At 51.7% G+C, this 14,613-nt stretch overlaps 1 protein-coding gene across 1 annotated transcript in view; it reads right to left on the bottom strand.

Moving 5' to 3' along the window:
* slc7a10a (solute carrier family 7 member 10a) overlaps positions 1-7,433 on the bottom strand; it is a 114,478-nt gene extending 107,045 nt beyond the window's left edge. The window contains exon 1 of the mRNA XM_060838317.1: positions 7,268-7,433. Within this exon, the coding sequence (XP_060694300.1) occupies positions 7,268-7,433 (166 nt within the window). The remainder of the gene's footprint in view (positions 1-7,267) is intronic.
* Between the last annotated feature and the right edge of the window lie 7,180 nt (positions 7,434-14,613).

Genomic DNA, 14,613 nt, shown 5'->3' on the forward strand with positions numbered 1-14,613 from the left:
TGTTCTCTGAAACGTTCCGCAAGTAGGCGGCCTGTCTCCCCAATATAGAGGAGGCCACATCGGGTGCAGCGGATGCAATAGATGATGTGTGTGGAGGTGCAGGTGAATTTGTGGTGGATATGGAAGGATCCCTTGGGGCCTTGGAGAGAGGTAAGGGAGGAGGTGTGGGCGCAAGTTTTGCATTTCTTGCGGTTGCAGGGGAAGGTGCCGGGGGTGGAGGTTGGGTTGGTGGGGGGTGTGGACCTGACGAGAGAGTCACGAAGGGAGTGGTCTTTTCGGAACGCTGATAGGGGAGGGGAGGGAAATATATCCTTGGTGGTGGGGTCCGTTTGGAGGTGGCGGAAATGGCGGCGGATGATACGTTGTATACGGAGGTTGGTGGGGTGGTAGGTGAGAACCAGTGGGGTTCTGTCTTGGTGGCGGTTGGAGGGGCAGGGCTCAAGGGCGGAGGAGCAGGAAGTGGAGGAGATGTGGTGGAGGGCATCGTCGATCACGTCTGAGGGGAAATTGCGGTCTTTGAAGAAGGAGGCCATCTGGGCTGTGCGGTATTGGAACTGGTCCTCCTGGGAGCAGATGCGGCGGAGACGAAGGAATTGGGAATATAGGATGGCGTTTTTACAGGGGGCAGGGTGGGAGGAGGTGTAGTCCAGGTAGCTGTGGGAGTCAGTCGGTTTATAATAGATGTCTGTGTTGAGTCGGTCGCCCGAGATAGATATGGAAAGGTCTAGGAAGGGGAGGGAGGAGTCTGAGACAGTCCAGGTGAATTTCAGGTCGGGATGGAAGGTGTTAGTAAAGTTGATGAACTGTTCAACCTCCTCGTGGGAGCACGAGGCAGCGCCGATACAGTCATCGATGTAGCGCAGGAAAAGGTGGGGGGTGGTGCCAGTGTAGTTGCGGAAGATGGACTGTTCCACATATCCTACGAAGAGACAGGCATAGCTGGGGCCCATGCGGGTGCCCATGGCAACTCCTTTGGTTTGGAGGAAGTGGGAGGATTGGAAAGCGAAGTTGTTCAGGGTGAGGACCAGTTCAGTCAGTCGAAGGAGGGTGTCAGTGGAAGGGTACTGGTTGGTGCGGCGGGAAAGGAAGAAGCGAAGGGCTTTGAGTCCTTCGTGATGGGGGATGGAGGTGTACAGGGACTGGATGTCCATTGTGAAGATAAGGCGTTGGGGACCGGGGAAGCGAAAATCATGGAGGAGGTGGATGGCGTGGGTGGTGTTCTGAACGTAGGTGGGGAGTTCTTGGACTAAGGGGGACAGGACCGTGTCGAGGTACGTGGAGATGAGTTCGGTGGGGCAGGAGCAGGCTGAGACAATGGGTTGGCCGGGGCAGTCAGATTTGTGGATTTTGGGTAGGAGGTAGAACAGGGGGGGTCACTGCCTCTGGGCTCCCTCCAAATTGAGCTCCCGCTCTGGACAGAAGCTGATCTGAACATGTTCCTCAGAGTGGCCCCACAGTGTTGGGGTGCGGTGTGACTGGGGCTGTGAGAGGTTCCTGCTGTCACTGACCAAGGAGCTGGGGAGTATCCACACGGTGAGAACCTGCTGAGCTCCTGTGAAACGAGGCTGTGTGTCATGTTGACAGTGGGTTTGGGTTGACGTCACAGCCCAGTGTGAGAGAACCTTCTGGAATGTGGGGCCAATCCCCGCCTGTTTTACTGAACAAGGGGAAATGGGATGAATCAAACCAGTGATTGTATCAGAACAACCTGTTCCTCACTAATGTCTACACATTGTGGTCAGAAAGTCTTGGTGTCATCAGTGTGTTCAGTAAATTAACAGATGTTTCCGGAAAACCAGACACTGCACGGTCTGAACAGAGGAGCATAGAAATGACAGGAGTGAGGAAGTGCAGGAGAGAGCGAGCGAGAGAGAGGGACAATACCGGGAGTCACAGGGAGACAGAGAGGGAGAGGGAGAGAGAGAGGGACAATACCGGGAGTCACAGGGAGACAGAGAGGGAGAGGGAGAGAGAGAGGGACAATACCGGGAGTCACAGGGAGACAGAGAGGGAGAGGGAGAGAGAGAGGGACAATACCGGGAGTCACAGGGAGACAGAGAGGGAGAGGGAGAGAGAGAGGGACAATACCGGGAGTCACAGGGAGACAGAGAGGGAGAGGGAGAGAGAGATAGTGATAGACAGGTAGAGGGATAGGCAGATAGAGAGAGAGAGTAGGAGGTGTTGGGTGGGGACAAGGAAGAGAACAGGAGAAATGAGAGAGGAAGAAGAGGAGAGGAGGAGAAATTTGGGGTAAGAGTGGGAGTGGGGTGGGGGCAAGAGAATGGTGAATGAAGATCAGGGAAGGTGAGAAAATAAGGAGAGAGGAGAAAAAGGGATAGAGAGAGAGAGAAAGTGAGGGGGAAAAAGCAGAAGACACAAACAATCAGCAAGAAAGAGAGAGGGAAAAGGCATTGTGTGAGTGTGATTGAGAAAAAGGTTAGAGGAACAAAGTGAATGAATAGAGTAGACTCGGAGAGATGGAAGGAGACTGAAAAAAAATGGGAGGAGACGGAGAAGGAGGTGAAGGCCAGGAACCCGGGTTGAGGAGAGATGCTGCAATGTGCTCAAGCAAATTGACAAAGGGAGGAGCTAGGTGGTGGAGATGCTGGTCGTGGGGAAACATGGATACATCTCCAGGTCCAGATGAATTGTGTCCAAGGCTCCTGCCAGAAACAAGGGAGGGGATTTCAGGGCACTGACCCAAAACTTAAATTCTTCTCTGACGATGGAGGAGATGCCGGAGAACTCGAGAACAGCAGATGTGCTTCTGATATTTAAAAGGGGTTGTAGGGGATAAGCCAGAGAACTACACACCAGTGAGTCTCACACCAGCGATAGGGAAACTACTGGAGAACATTCTAAAGGAGAGAACCTGCCTCCACTGAGAGAGGCAAAGCTTTATCAGGGATAGACAGGAAGGCTTTGTCAGGGATAGACAGGAAGGCTTTGTCAGGGATGGACAGCAAGGCTTTGTCAGGGATAGACAGCAAGGCTTTGTCAGGGATAGACAGCAAGGCTTTGTCAGGGATAGACAGGAAGGCTTCATTAGGGATGGACAGCAAGGCTTTGTCAGGGATGGACAGCAAGGCTTTGTCAGACAGAAGTCATGCCCAGCAAAGTTGAGTGAATTTTTAAGAGGAGGTGACCAGGTTTATAGATGAAGGGAGTGCAGTTGATGTAGTTTACATGGATTTCAGCAAATTCTTCGACAAAGTCCTACATTGGGGACTGATTGAAAAGGTAAATGCCCCCACACAGAATCCAGGGTCGTTTGATAAAGTGGTTTCAAGATTGGTTCAATTGTGAGAGACAGAAGGCTGTGTTAGTGACTGGGACCCACTTACCGCAGGGCTCTGTGCTGGCTTCCCAGTTATTCATCATTTATACAGATGGCATAGATGACCGTGTGCGCAGTTTAGTTTGGTAAGTTTGCAGATGACACCCTGATTGGTCGGGTGGTTTGAGCTATGTGAAGGTATAAACGGGATGGTCACATAAGCAGCAGGGAGAATTTAATCCTGAAAAGTGATACACTTTGGAAGGAGTAATTTGACAAGGAATTACTCACTGAGCAACATGACACGAGGAAGTTCTGAGGAACAAAGGGACCTTGGAGTATTTGTGCATAGAAGGTGGAAGGTGGAGGGCAGAGGGCGGAAGGCAGAGGGCAGAGGGCAGAAGGCGGAGGGTGGAGTGGGGAGGGTGGAGGGCAGAAGGCGGACTGCAGAGGGCAGAAGGAAGAGGGCAGAGGGCAGAAGGCGAAGGGTGGAGTGGGGAGGGTGGAGGGCAGAAGGCGGACTGCAGAGGGCAGAAGGAGGAGGGCGGAGGGCAGAGGGCAGAAGGCGGAGGGTGGAGTGGGGAGGGTGGAGGGCAGAAGGCGGACTGCAGAGGGCAGAAGGAGGAGGGCGGAGGGTGGAGGGCAGAAGGTGGAGGGCGGAGTGGGGAGGGTGGAGGGCAGAGGGCGGAAGGTGGAGGGCGGAGTGGGGAGGGTGGAGGGCAGAGGGCGGAAGGTGGAGGGCGGAAGGGCAGAGGGCGGAGGGCAGAGGGCGGAAGGTGGAGGGCGGAGGGCGGAAGGGCATGTTTGTTGATTGGTGGAAAAGGCCTTTGGGACACACACCTTTATCATTCCAGGCAGAGATTACAAGAGCAACAAGGTTATGTGGTGGGGGGGGGGGGGGGGGGGGGGGGGGGGAGCTGGGGGTGTGGGGGGGTTGTACTGGACAATGGTGAGGTCACGGCTGGAATACTGTGTGCAGTTCCAGTCCCTGTTCTATGGGAAGGATGGGACTGCACTGAAGTGGGTTCAGAGGAGATTCACCAGGACATTGTCTGGGAGGGAGCATTTCAGCGACGGAGAGAGACTGGATAAACTCGGAGAGCAGAGACGGCTGACAGGGGGACCTGATGGAGGTGGATAAGACTCTGAGAGACATGGACAGGGTGGATAGAGAGCAGCTTCTCCCCCCAGTTGAAGGGTCATCGCGAAAGGTCACAGCGTCAAGGTGAGGGGCAGCAGGATTAGAGGGAACATGAGGAAAAGGCTGTTTTACACAGAGGATGGTGGTGGGTCTGGAATGTGCTGCCTGAGACGGTGGGTTTCCTGATAAAAAATACCTGGTGAGCACTTGGCACATCAGAACATGAAGGCTAGGTACGGGCCTAGTGCTGGTCGATAGGATTGGAGTTTTTCACATCTCGGTACATACTGCATGAACGAAAGAGCCTCTTCTGTACACTACCATTCTGTGAAAGAGCGGGAGAGAGAATGATTAAGAGTAAAAGAGGACGAGAGAGGGAGAGAGAGATGTGAAAGATGAAAGTGCAGTGGGGGTCAGCAGGGAAGGATGTGGAAGGGGGAGAAGGAGAAATGCAGATGTCATCTTTTGGATTCAGCTCTAATGGGAAGCCTGGCCCCCAGCTGGGTGCCAAGATCCCATGGCAGTAACCCTCAGACTAGCTCAGGCCAAACTCCCACCCTCTCCAACACCCTCCGAACTGATGAAGCAATCATCACAGTGTGTGGGATCACTCTGTGCACAGACTGGCTGCACCAGTCCCCACCAGCAGCAGAACATGAGGGCTTCCCTGAGGGGGGTATTTTGGAGCTGACCCTGACCTTACAGCATCCACTGATGCTGCTGAGCGCTTCCAGAATGTTCCACTCTTTTTTTCAGACTTGCAGCAGCTGCAGTATTTTGCTTTGGTATTGGTCAAACCAGATGTACCTTTACTTTGTGATTGTTGGCGTGAGAATTCCTCTTGGCCCAGACTCAGCTCACAGAGAGTCACTGAGGGTTTGTCATGAGGGAACACTGTTACAGTGGAGAATATGGATTGGCAGAAGGTATTTGACACAGTGCCACACGACAGACTTTCCTGGACGAAGCTTGTAGGGCGTGGTATAAAGGGACAGTAGCAATGTGGATTATAACATCAGCTGATTGATAGGAATCAGAGAGGAATGGTCAGTGGATAGTGTTTGGGCTGGGGGGAGGTCTGCTGTGGGGTTCCAGGGGTCAGTATTGGGGTCCTGGCTGTTCCTGACCTCAGTCTGGACCTTGCTGTGCAGGGGACAAGTTCACAGTTTGCAGATGACACGAAACTTGGAAGAATTGTAAACTGTGTGGGGGGGGGGGGGCGGGGAGGATGGAGCTCTGAAAAGATGTTGACAAGCTGGTGGAGGGTACGGGAGAAAGCAGGAACAGGGACTGGGATAGACCATATGAGTGAAGCGCAGCAGGTCAGGCAACATCCAAGGAACAGGAGAATCGACGTTTCTGGCATAAGCCCTTCTTCAGGAAACCTGAAACAGCGAATCTCCTGTTCCTTGGATGCTGCCTGACCTGCTGCGCTTTTCCAGCAACACTTTTTCAGCTCTGATCTCCAGCATCTGCAGTCCTCACTTTCTCCTCATAGACCATATAGGAGCAGAATGAGGCCATTCAGCCCATCAAGTCTGCTCCAACTTTTGATCATGGCTGATATGTTTACCAACCTCACTCTCCTACCTTCTCCCTGTAACCTTTGATCCCCCCTTACTAATCAAGACCCTCTCCAAGTCTGTCTTAAATACCCTCAGTGACGTGGCCTCCCTGCCCCCTGCAGCAATGGGTCCCACAGATTCCCCACCCTCTGGCTGAAGACCATTCCTCCTTGTCTCAGCTAATAGGGTCATCCCTTCCCCCTGAGTCTGCGCCCTTGGGTCCCAGTCTCTCCTACTTGTGACAACATCTTCTCCATGTCCACGCTATCCAGGTCTCTCAGGATTCTGTACCTTTAAATCAGATCCGCCCCTTACCCTTCCAACCTCCATCACGCACAGACCCAGAGTCCTCAAACCCTCCTCATATCACAAGCCCTTCATCCCTGGGATCATTCTCCTGAACCGCCTCAGGACCCCCTCCAAGGTCAGCACATCCTTCCTTAGATACAAGGCTCAGAACTGATCACAATATTCTGAAGGGGGTCTGACCACAGCCTTATCCAGCCTCAGCAGTACATCCCTGCTCTTGTATTCTAGCCCTCCTGCAATGAATGCTAACATTGTATTTGTATTCCTAACTGCCAACTGAACCTTCATCTTAACCTGAAGCGAATCCTGAACAAAGACTCCCAAGTCTCTCTGTGCTTCAGATTTCCACAGCCTTTCCCTGTTTCGAAAATATTCTATGTCTCTGTTCTTCCTAATGAAGTACATAACCTCACACCTTCCCACATTGTACTCCATCTGCCACTTCTGTGCCCACTCTCCCAGCCTGTCCACACCCTCCTGCAGCCTCTCTGCTTCCTCAGCACTACCCACCCCTCCACCCATCTTCATATCATCTACAAACTTAACAACAATGCCTTTGGTTCCTTTGTTCCGATCATTAATGTATATCATGAAAAGCTGTGGTCCCAACACTGACCCCTGTGGAACTCCACTAGTCACAGGCTGCCATCCTGAAAAAGACCCCTTTATCCCCACTCTCTGCCTCCTGCGAGTCACACAATCCTCCATCCATGCCAGGACCTTGCCCCTAACACCATGGCCTCTTAGTTAGCAGCCTCCAGTGTGGAACTTTGTCAAAGGCCTTCTGGAATTCCAAATAGATCACATCCACGGGCTCTCCCTTGTCTAACCTGCTTGTCACCTCCTGAAAGAATTCTAACAGATTTGTCAGGTATGATCTCCCTCTGACGAAGCTGTGCTGACTCAGCCCTATTTTCCCAAACACCTCCAAGTACTCCGCAATCTCATCTTTAATAATGGTCTCTAAAATCTTACCAACGACTGAGGTCAGGTTAACGGGCCTATAGTTTCCTGTCTTCTGGACCCCTCCCTTCTGATACTCGGGTGTCACATTAGCCATTTCCCAGTCCTCTGGGACCCTCCCTGGCTCCAGTGATTCCAGAAAGATCACTACCTTTGCCTCTACAACCCCCTCAGCCATCTCCTTCAGAACCCCCGGGAGTAGTCCATCTGGTCCAGGTGATTTATCCACTTTCAGATCTTTCAGTTTCCCCAGCACCTTCTCCTGAGTGATGGGGATAGAAGCTCAGGGTTTGAGTATGTTTAATGTCGAGATGGATGGATGTCTGATTCTCAGTGGGGAACAGGGTTATGGGGATGAGGTGGGTAAACGGTATTGAAGTTTTGGGGCAGGCTTGATGGGCAGAATGGTCTATCTGTGTTCCTATGGGTGAGTGATGCAGTGTGAGGTTTATATTGGGAGAGGATATCGAGAGGCGGGAGGACAGATGAGGATCAGCATCACCGTGTAATTATTTTTATATCCTGTTGAAATTTGCTGTCTCACTGATTGTTAACTCGACACTGAATCTAATAACAGCTTCATTTGTGTTTGTTCCACCTCCCAAAGAGTTTCTGTCCTGAAACCTTCAACCTCTTCCTTTATTGTGAAACTGTATTTGATGTGAATTCAGTCACTGCTGTTCCAGTTTGTGTCAAAGTGCTCCTGTGGTTGAGAATGGGTCTGACTGAGAACGTTTTCATCAGTACAATAGCGGCAGACATTTACTTGTGATGTTCTCCCTCCAATCCTCCTGAAGGACAGAGCCCTGTCGTCTGTATCCCCTCAACACTCCAATTCCCACTGACCCACATTGGCTTCTGCTTTCCCAAGGCCTTCAGTAATGAGCCTCATTCAGCCTAGTCCCCTCCTGTCTCTCTGTCACGACATCCAACATAAACACCACATTCCATCACTTTGCCCCTCTGTCCCATAAGAACTGGATTAGGCCATTCTGCCCTTCAAGCCTGCCCCACCATTCAATACCATCACGGCTGATTGAACACTTCAATACCTTTTCCGTAGCCCATCCCGATAACCCTCGACATCATCGGGAATCAGAGATTGTTCAGACCTTACGTTAAACAAACTCAAAGATTGAGCTTCCACAGCTCTCCGTGTGTAACAGAGTTCCCAATCCCTCCGAGTCAAACATGTCCTCACTGTCAGCCCACAGGGCCCCCCCACCTGGGTCAGGACATTGGTCTTCCTGGTTCTGGACTCCACGCCTGGGCGGGGGGTGAATCATCACCCCCTCTGTTTGTCCCCTGGGGGGGGAGTCATCGCCCCCCTGTGCTTATCCCCTGGGGTGGTGAATCATCGCCCCCCTGTGCTTATCCCCTGGGGTGGTGAATCATCGCCCCCCTGTGTTTATCCCCTCGGGGGGAGTCATCGCCCCCCTGTGTTTATCCCCCCGGGGGGAGTCATCGCCCCCCTGTGTTTATCCCCCTGGGGGGAGTCATCGCCCCCCTGTGTTTATCCCCCCGGGGGGGAGTCATCGCCCCCGTGTTTATCCCCTTGGGGGGGGAGTCATCGCCCCCCTGTGTTTATCCCCCCGGGGGGGAGTCATCGCCCCCCTGTGTTTATCCCCTCGGGGGAGAGTCATCGCCCCCTGTGTTTATCCCCTCGGTGGGGAGTCATCGCCCCCTGTGTTTATCCCCTCGGGGGGAGAGTCATCGCCCCCCTGTGTTTATCCCCTCGGTGGGGAGAGTCATCGCCCCCTGTGTTTATCCCCTCGGGGAGAGTCATCGCCCCCCTGTGTTTATCCCCTCGGGGGGGTGTCATCACCCCCTGTGTTTATCCCCTCGGGGGGAGTCATCGCCCCCCTGTGTTTATCCCCCCGGGGGGGAGTCATCGCCCCCCTGTGTTTATCCCCTCGGGGGAGAGTCATCGCCCCCTGTGTTTATCCCCTCGGTGGGGAGTCATCGCCCCCTGTGTTTATCCCCTCGGGGGGTGAATCATCGCCCCCCTGTGTTTATCCCCTCGGGGGGAGAGTCATCGCCCCCCTGTGTTTATCCCCTCGGGGGGAGAGTCATCGCCCCCTGTGTTTATCCCCTCGGGGGGTGAATCATCGCCCCCCCTGTGTTTATCCCCTCGGTGGGGAGAGTCATCGCCCCCTGTGTTTATCCCCTCGGGGGGAGAGTCATCGCCCCCTGTGTTTATCCCCTCGGGGAGAGTCATCGCCCCCCTGTGTTTATCCCCTCGGGGGAGAGTCATCGCCCCCCTGTGTTTATCCCCTGGGGGGGATCATCGCCCCCCTGTGTTTATCCCCTGGGGGGGATCATCGCCCCCCTGTGTTTATCCCCGGGGAGGGGGGAGTCATCGCCCCCCTGTGTTTATCCCCGGGGAGGGGGGAGTCATCGCCCCCCCTGTGTTTATCCCCTCGGGGGGGTGTCATCCCCCCCTGTGTTTATCCCCTCGGGGGAGAGTCATCGCCCCCCTGTGTTTATCCCCTGGGGGGGATCATCGCCCCCCCTGTGTTTATCCCCTCGGGGGAGAGTCATCGCCCCCCTGTGTTTATCCCCTGGGGGGGATCATCGCCCCCCCTGTGTTTATCCTGATCGTTGGTGCTGTATTTGATGAGTTTCCGTGAGAACATCTCTCATTGTTTGAAGCACACGTGACTCCCGGCCTATTTTGCCCAATCTCTCTCTCTCTCTCGGAGAGTCCTGCCTTCATTACACTCCAGGCAAGGCAATAATGTCTGCCTTGAGAATAAGAGAGACCTACACCCATTCCCCCTGCTGTGGTCTCACCCAGCTCCTACAGAGCAGTTACAATCCTCTCACTGCCTCACTGTGAGACTGTCTGTAACACAGAGCGGGCCTTATCATTGTGCTTTTTAGGGTTTATACTTCAAACATCAGTTCAATCTGCCTGGATTGTATCAGGAGCCAGTTTAGTTTGTTGTGTGTAAGCAATCGTGAAACAAGAAATGGAACAGGAATTGGTAACTGATTTAAACTTCCACGCAGTGCTGCAGAAAGCCCCACTTGAGTAAATATACGACTCACTTACAAACTTCCAGCATTCACCTCAGAATGTGCTGCCTCCTGCTGAGCACGCAGGACACTGAGAGGGTACCCCTTCACCCAGCGCCTGACAATTACCGTTGTGTTGGATGTGGGTTTCCCCTCAGCAGCTGTCTCTTGTTTTGTCGATGGCGCCAGATTTCGCTGCAGTGCCTCCCCTCGCCATTCAATGGTGTTACCATCGCTGACTTTCTGGGCAGGATGTGGAGGTGCCGATGTTGGACTGGGGTGGACAAAGTTAAAAATCACACAACGCCAGGTTATAGTCCAACAGGTTTAATTGGAAGCACTAGCTTTCGGAGCGTCGCTCCTTCACCTGATGAAAGCTAATGAGCTTCTAATTAAACCTGTTGGACAATAACCTGGTGTTGTGTGATTTTTAACTTTGTCCACCCCAGTCCAACACCGGCATCTCCAAATCATACATTCTTTGAGGCTCAGTATTAAGCACAAGTGCCGATCTTAATCCAGTCAGTAACATGTGAGAGGCTGAAATGGATTTTTTTTGGATTTACAGAATGTTAACCTTTATCTTAGGGAACACAAAGGTGAGGGATTCATATTCCAGCAATAGTAGCCCCTGGTTAAACTGAATACTGTTTAATTCCTGATCTCTTGGCATTAGATTGTGTACAACACAGATTCACAGAATGATCTTGAGGTCAAAAGGTTTACATAATAAGGACAGATTACATAGTCTAGGTTTGAACAAACATCCAAACTAAGAGCAGGGGTAGGTCATCGATGCCTTCACTCTGTCCAGCATTTCGATAAGATCAGAGCTGATCTGGTTATGGTCTCAATTCCACATTTTCACCCTCCTCCTACAGCTTTTGACTCTTGTTAGTTGAGAATCTATCCACCTCTACCTTACAAATATTTAAGGATCCTATCTCCACCAGTCTCTGGGCAAGAGAATTTCACACACACTCAACCTTTGGAAAGAGGTCATGATTTGGAGATGCCGGTGTTGGTGTTGTGTGATTTTTAACTTTGACTTTTTGGGGGTTATCATTGATCAGTAACTCATCTGGACTCACCACATAAACACAGAGGCTGGGAATACCACTGTGGGTAACTCCCCTCCTGACCCCCCCAAAGCCTGTCCACCATCTACAAGACACAAGTCAGGAGGGTGATGGAATACTCCCCATTTGACTGGATGGGGGCAGCTCCAACAACACTCAAGAAGCTCAACACCATCCAGGACAAAGCAGCCCATTTGATGGCACCACATCCACAAACATCCCCTCCCTCCCCCACCCTCAGACAACTACTCACCAGGACAAAGGACCCGATACCCAGCATGAGCAAAACCAACGTAGTGTACTAAATCCCATGCAAGGGCTGCACAAAACACTACATAGAACAAACAGGAAGACAGCTAACAACCCGCATCCATGAACACCAACCAGCCACGAAACGACACGACCAGCTATCCCTAGTAGCCATACACTCAGATGACAAACAACACGAATTCGATTGGGACAACACCATCATTATAGGGCAGGCCAAACAGAGAACAGCCAGGGAATTCCTAGAGGCATGGCACTCATCCACAAATTCTATCAACAGACACATCGACCTAGACCCTATATACTGGCCACTGCAGCGGACAGCAACTGACAACCGGAAGCGGCAGATTCAAACCAGTATAAATGCCAGAGGAATCAGCACAGAAGCGCTTCACAGGAGGCTCCCAAGCACTGAAGATGTCACCTAGAAAGGGGACGAAACGTTTGCAACAAGAACTCCCAGCTCGGCGAACAGAACCACAACAGTGTGTACTATCTACAAGATGCACTGCAGAAACTCACCAAAGACCCTCAGGCAGCACCTTCCAAACCCATGCCCAGGACAAGGGGCAGCAGGTACATGGGAACACCACCCCCTGCAAACTCCCTCCAAGCCCCTCACCGTCCTGACGTGGAAATATGTCACCATCCCTTCAGCGTCCCTGGATCAGAATCCTGGAATCCCCTCCCTGAGGAACATTGTGGGTCTACCCACAGCACATGGACCGCAGCAGTTCAAGAAGGCAGCTCACCCCCACCTTCTCAAGGAGCAACTAGGGACGGGTAATAAATACTGGGCCCGGTTGGAGACACCCACATTGCATGGGTAAATAAAAGAAAGGATGGTGAAACTAGCTGAGGGGATGGCGGGTGTTGTAAGTTAACTAAATAAATCAAAGCCATTTTAATCTGATCAGGAGAAAGCATGGTTTTGTTGTTTGAAGTGTTGTGATTTGAAGATTGAGTGTGAAGAGAGAGGATTGTGCTCAGTTTTTGTGAACTGGCTGCTTCAGGGAGAAACCTGTCTTTCTGAGCAGGAAGTTCAGGAGCATGTCCTCATCTGAACTGTCAGCACTTTCCTTTCCTCATTTCCACATTCAAACAAGATTGGTTTGTCGAGAGTGGACAGGATTTGCAAATGAAGGCGGATTTTTGGTGGACATATGACTCATTCCACACTTTTGAGTTTCTTACTGGCAATGACAGCTCTCTGTCAGAAATAGAACTTTGCAAAAAACTTGGGGACCTGCTGTGCAGAATGAGCTGCGTTGCTGGTTGGGGAGAGAATGGAGGGTTCTCTACCCTACCCCTGCCCTTGCCCCTCTCACAGCCCTTTCTCCCAAAGCCTGCCCACTCCTGCTGGTTTTGATGAGCACTGTGATAAGGTTAGGTCCACTTCACTATCACCTGTACTCACTCAGCGGCTTGGTCCCTGCTCCCACCAACACCCAACTTAGCAATCCTTCATCTTTGTTTTCAAATCCCTGCCCTCTGTATCTCTGTAATCACATCCTGCTTCACTACCTCCCTTCACACCCCCACCCTCCCCATCTCATCCAATCCTGAATTTGGGTCTTGTGTTTTCTCAATCTCAATCCCTCGTTCATGAGTGACTATGCTTTCAGTGTCTACATCTCTGGGACTATTCCCAAGCTTACCTCCAAACCTTTCACATCCCTGTTGTAGGAGATAGCAGAGGGAAAATGTTGGATTAGCTGGACTTTCCTCCTGTTTGTCCCTCCATCTAACCTATATCCTTTGCCTGGGGCTGGGATTTGGAAGAGTTGAGATAGTTACAACAAAAAAAGTACATGAGCAAATAGATAATGCTGCAGGTACATGGGAACACCACCCCTGCAGATTCCCCTCTGAGCCCCTCACCATTCTGACTTGGAAATATATCCCGGTTCCTTCAGTGTCACTGGGTCAAATTCCTGGAATTCCCTCCCTGAGGGACATTGTGGGTCTACCTATGGCACATGGACTGCAGCGGGTCAAGAAGGCAGCTCACTACCACTTTCTTGGCACGGTGGCTCAGTGGTTAGCACCACTCCCTCCCAGCACCAGGGTCCCAGGTTCAATTCCAGTCTCGGGTAACTGTCTGTGTGGACTTTGCACATTCTCCCCGTGTCAGTGTGCGTTTCCTCCGGGTGCTCCAGTTTCCTTCCATAATCCAAAGATGTGCAAGTTAGGGTGGATTGTCCATGGGAAATGCAGAGTTACAGGGTTAGGATGGGGGTGGTGTGGGGGGGGGGTGGTGGATGCTCTTCGGAGGGCCAGTGTGGACTCAATAGGCCAAATGACCTGCTTCCACACTGTTGTGCGTGGGAAATCATGTCTCACAAACTTGATTGAGTTTTTTGAAGAAGTAACAAAGAGGATTGATGAGGGCAGAGCAGTAGATGTGATCTATAAGGACTTCAGTAAGGCATTCGACAAGTTCCCCATGGGAGACTGATGAGCAAGGTTAGATCTCATGGAATACAGGGAGAACTAGCCATTTGGATACAGAACTGGCTCAAAGGTAGAAGACAGAGGGTGGTGGTGGAGAGTTGTTTTTCAGACTGGAGGCCTGTGACCAGTGGAGTGCCACAAGGATCGGTGCTGAGTCCTCTACTTTTTGTCATTTACATAAATGATTTGGATGCGAGCATAAGGGGTACAGTTAGTAAGTTTGCAGATGACACCAAAATTGGAGGTGTAATGGACAGTGAAGAGGGTTATCTCAGATTACAACAGGATCTGGACCAGACGGGCCAATGGGCTGAGAAATGGCAGATGGAGTTTAATTCAGATAAATGCGAGGTGCTGCATTTTGGGAAAGCAAATCTTAGCAGGACTTATCCACTTAATGGTAAGGTCCTGGGGAGTGTTGCTGAACAAAGAGACCTTGGAGTGCAGGTTCATAGCTCCTTGAAAGTGGAGTCGCAGGTAGATAGGATAGTGAAGGAGGCATTTGGTATGCTTTCTTTTATTGGTCAGAGTATTGAGTAC

This window comes from Hemiscyllium ocellatum, chromosome 17 (assembly GCF_020745735.1).
Source record: "Hemiscyllium ocellatum isolate sHemOce1 chromosome 17, sHemOce1.pat.X.cur, whole genome shotgun sequence".
NCBI lineage: Eukaryota > Metazoa > Chordata > Chondrichthyes > Orectolobiformes > Hemiscylliidae > Hemiscyllium > Hemiscyllium ocellatum.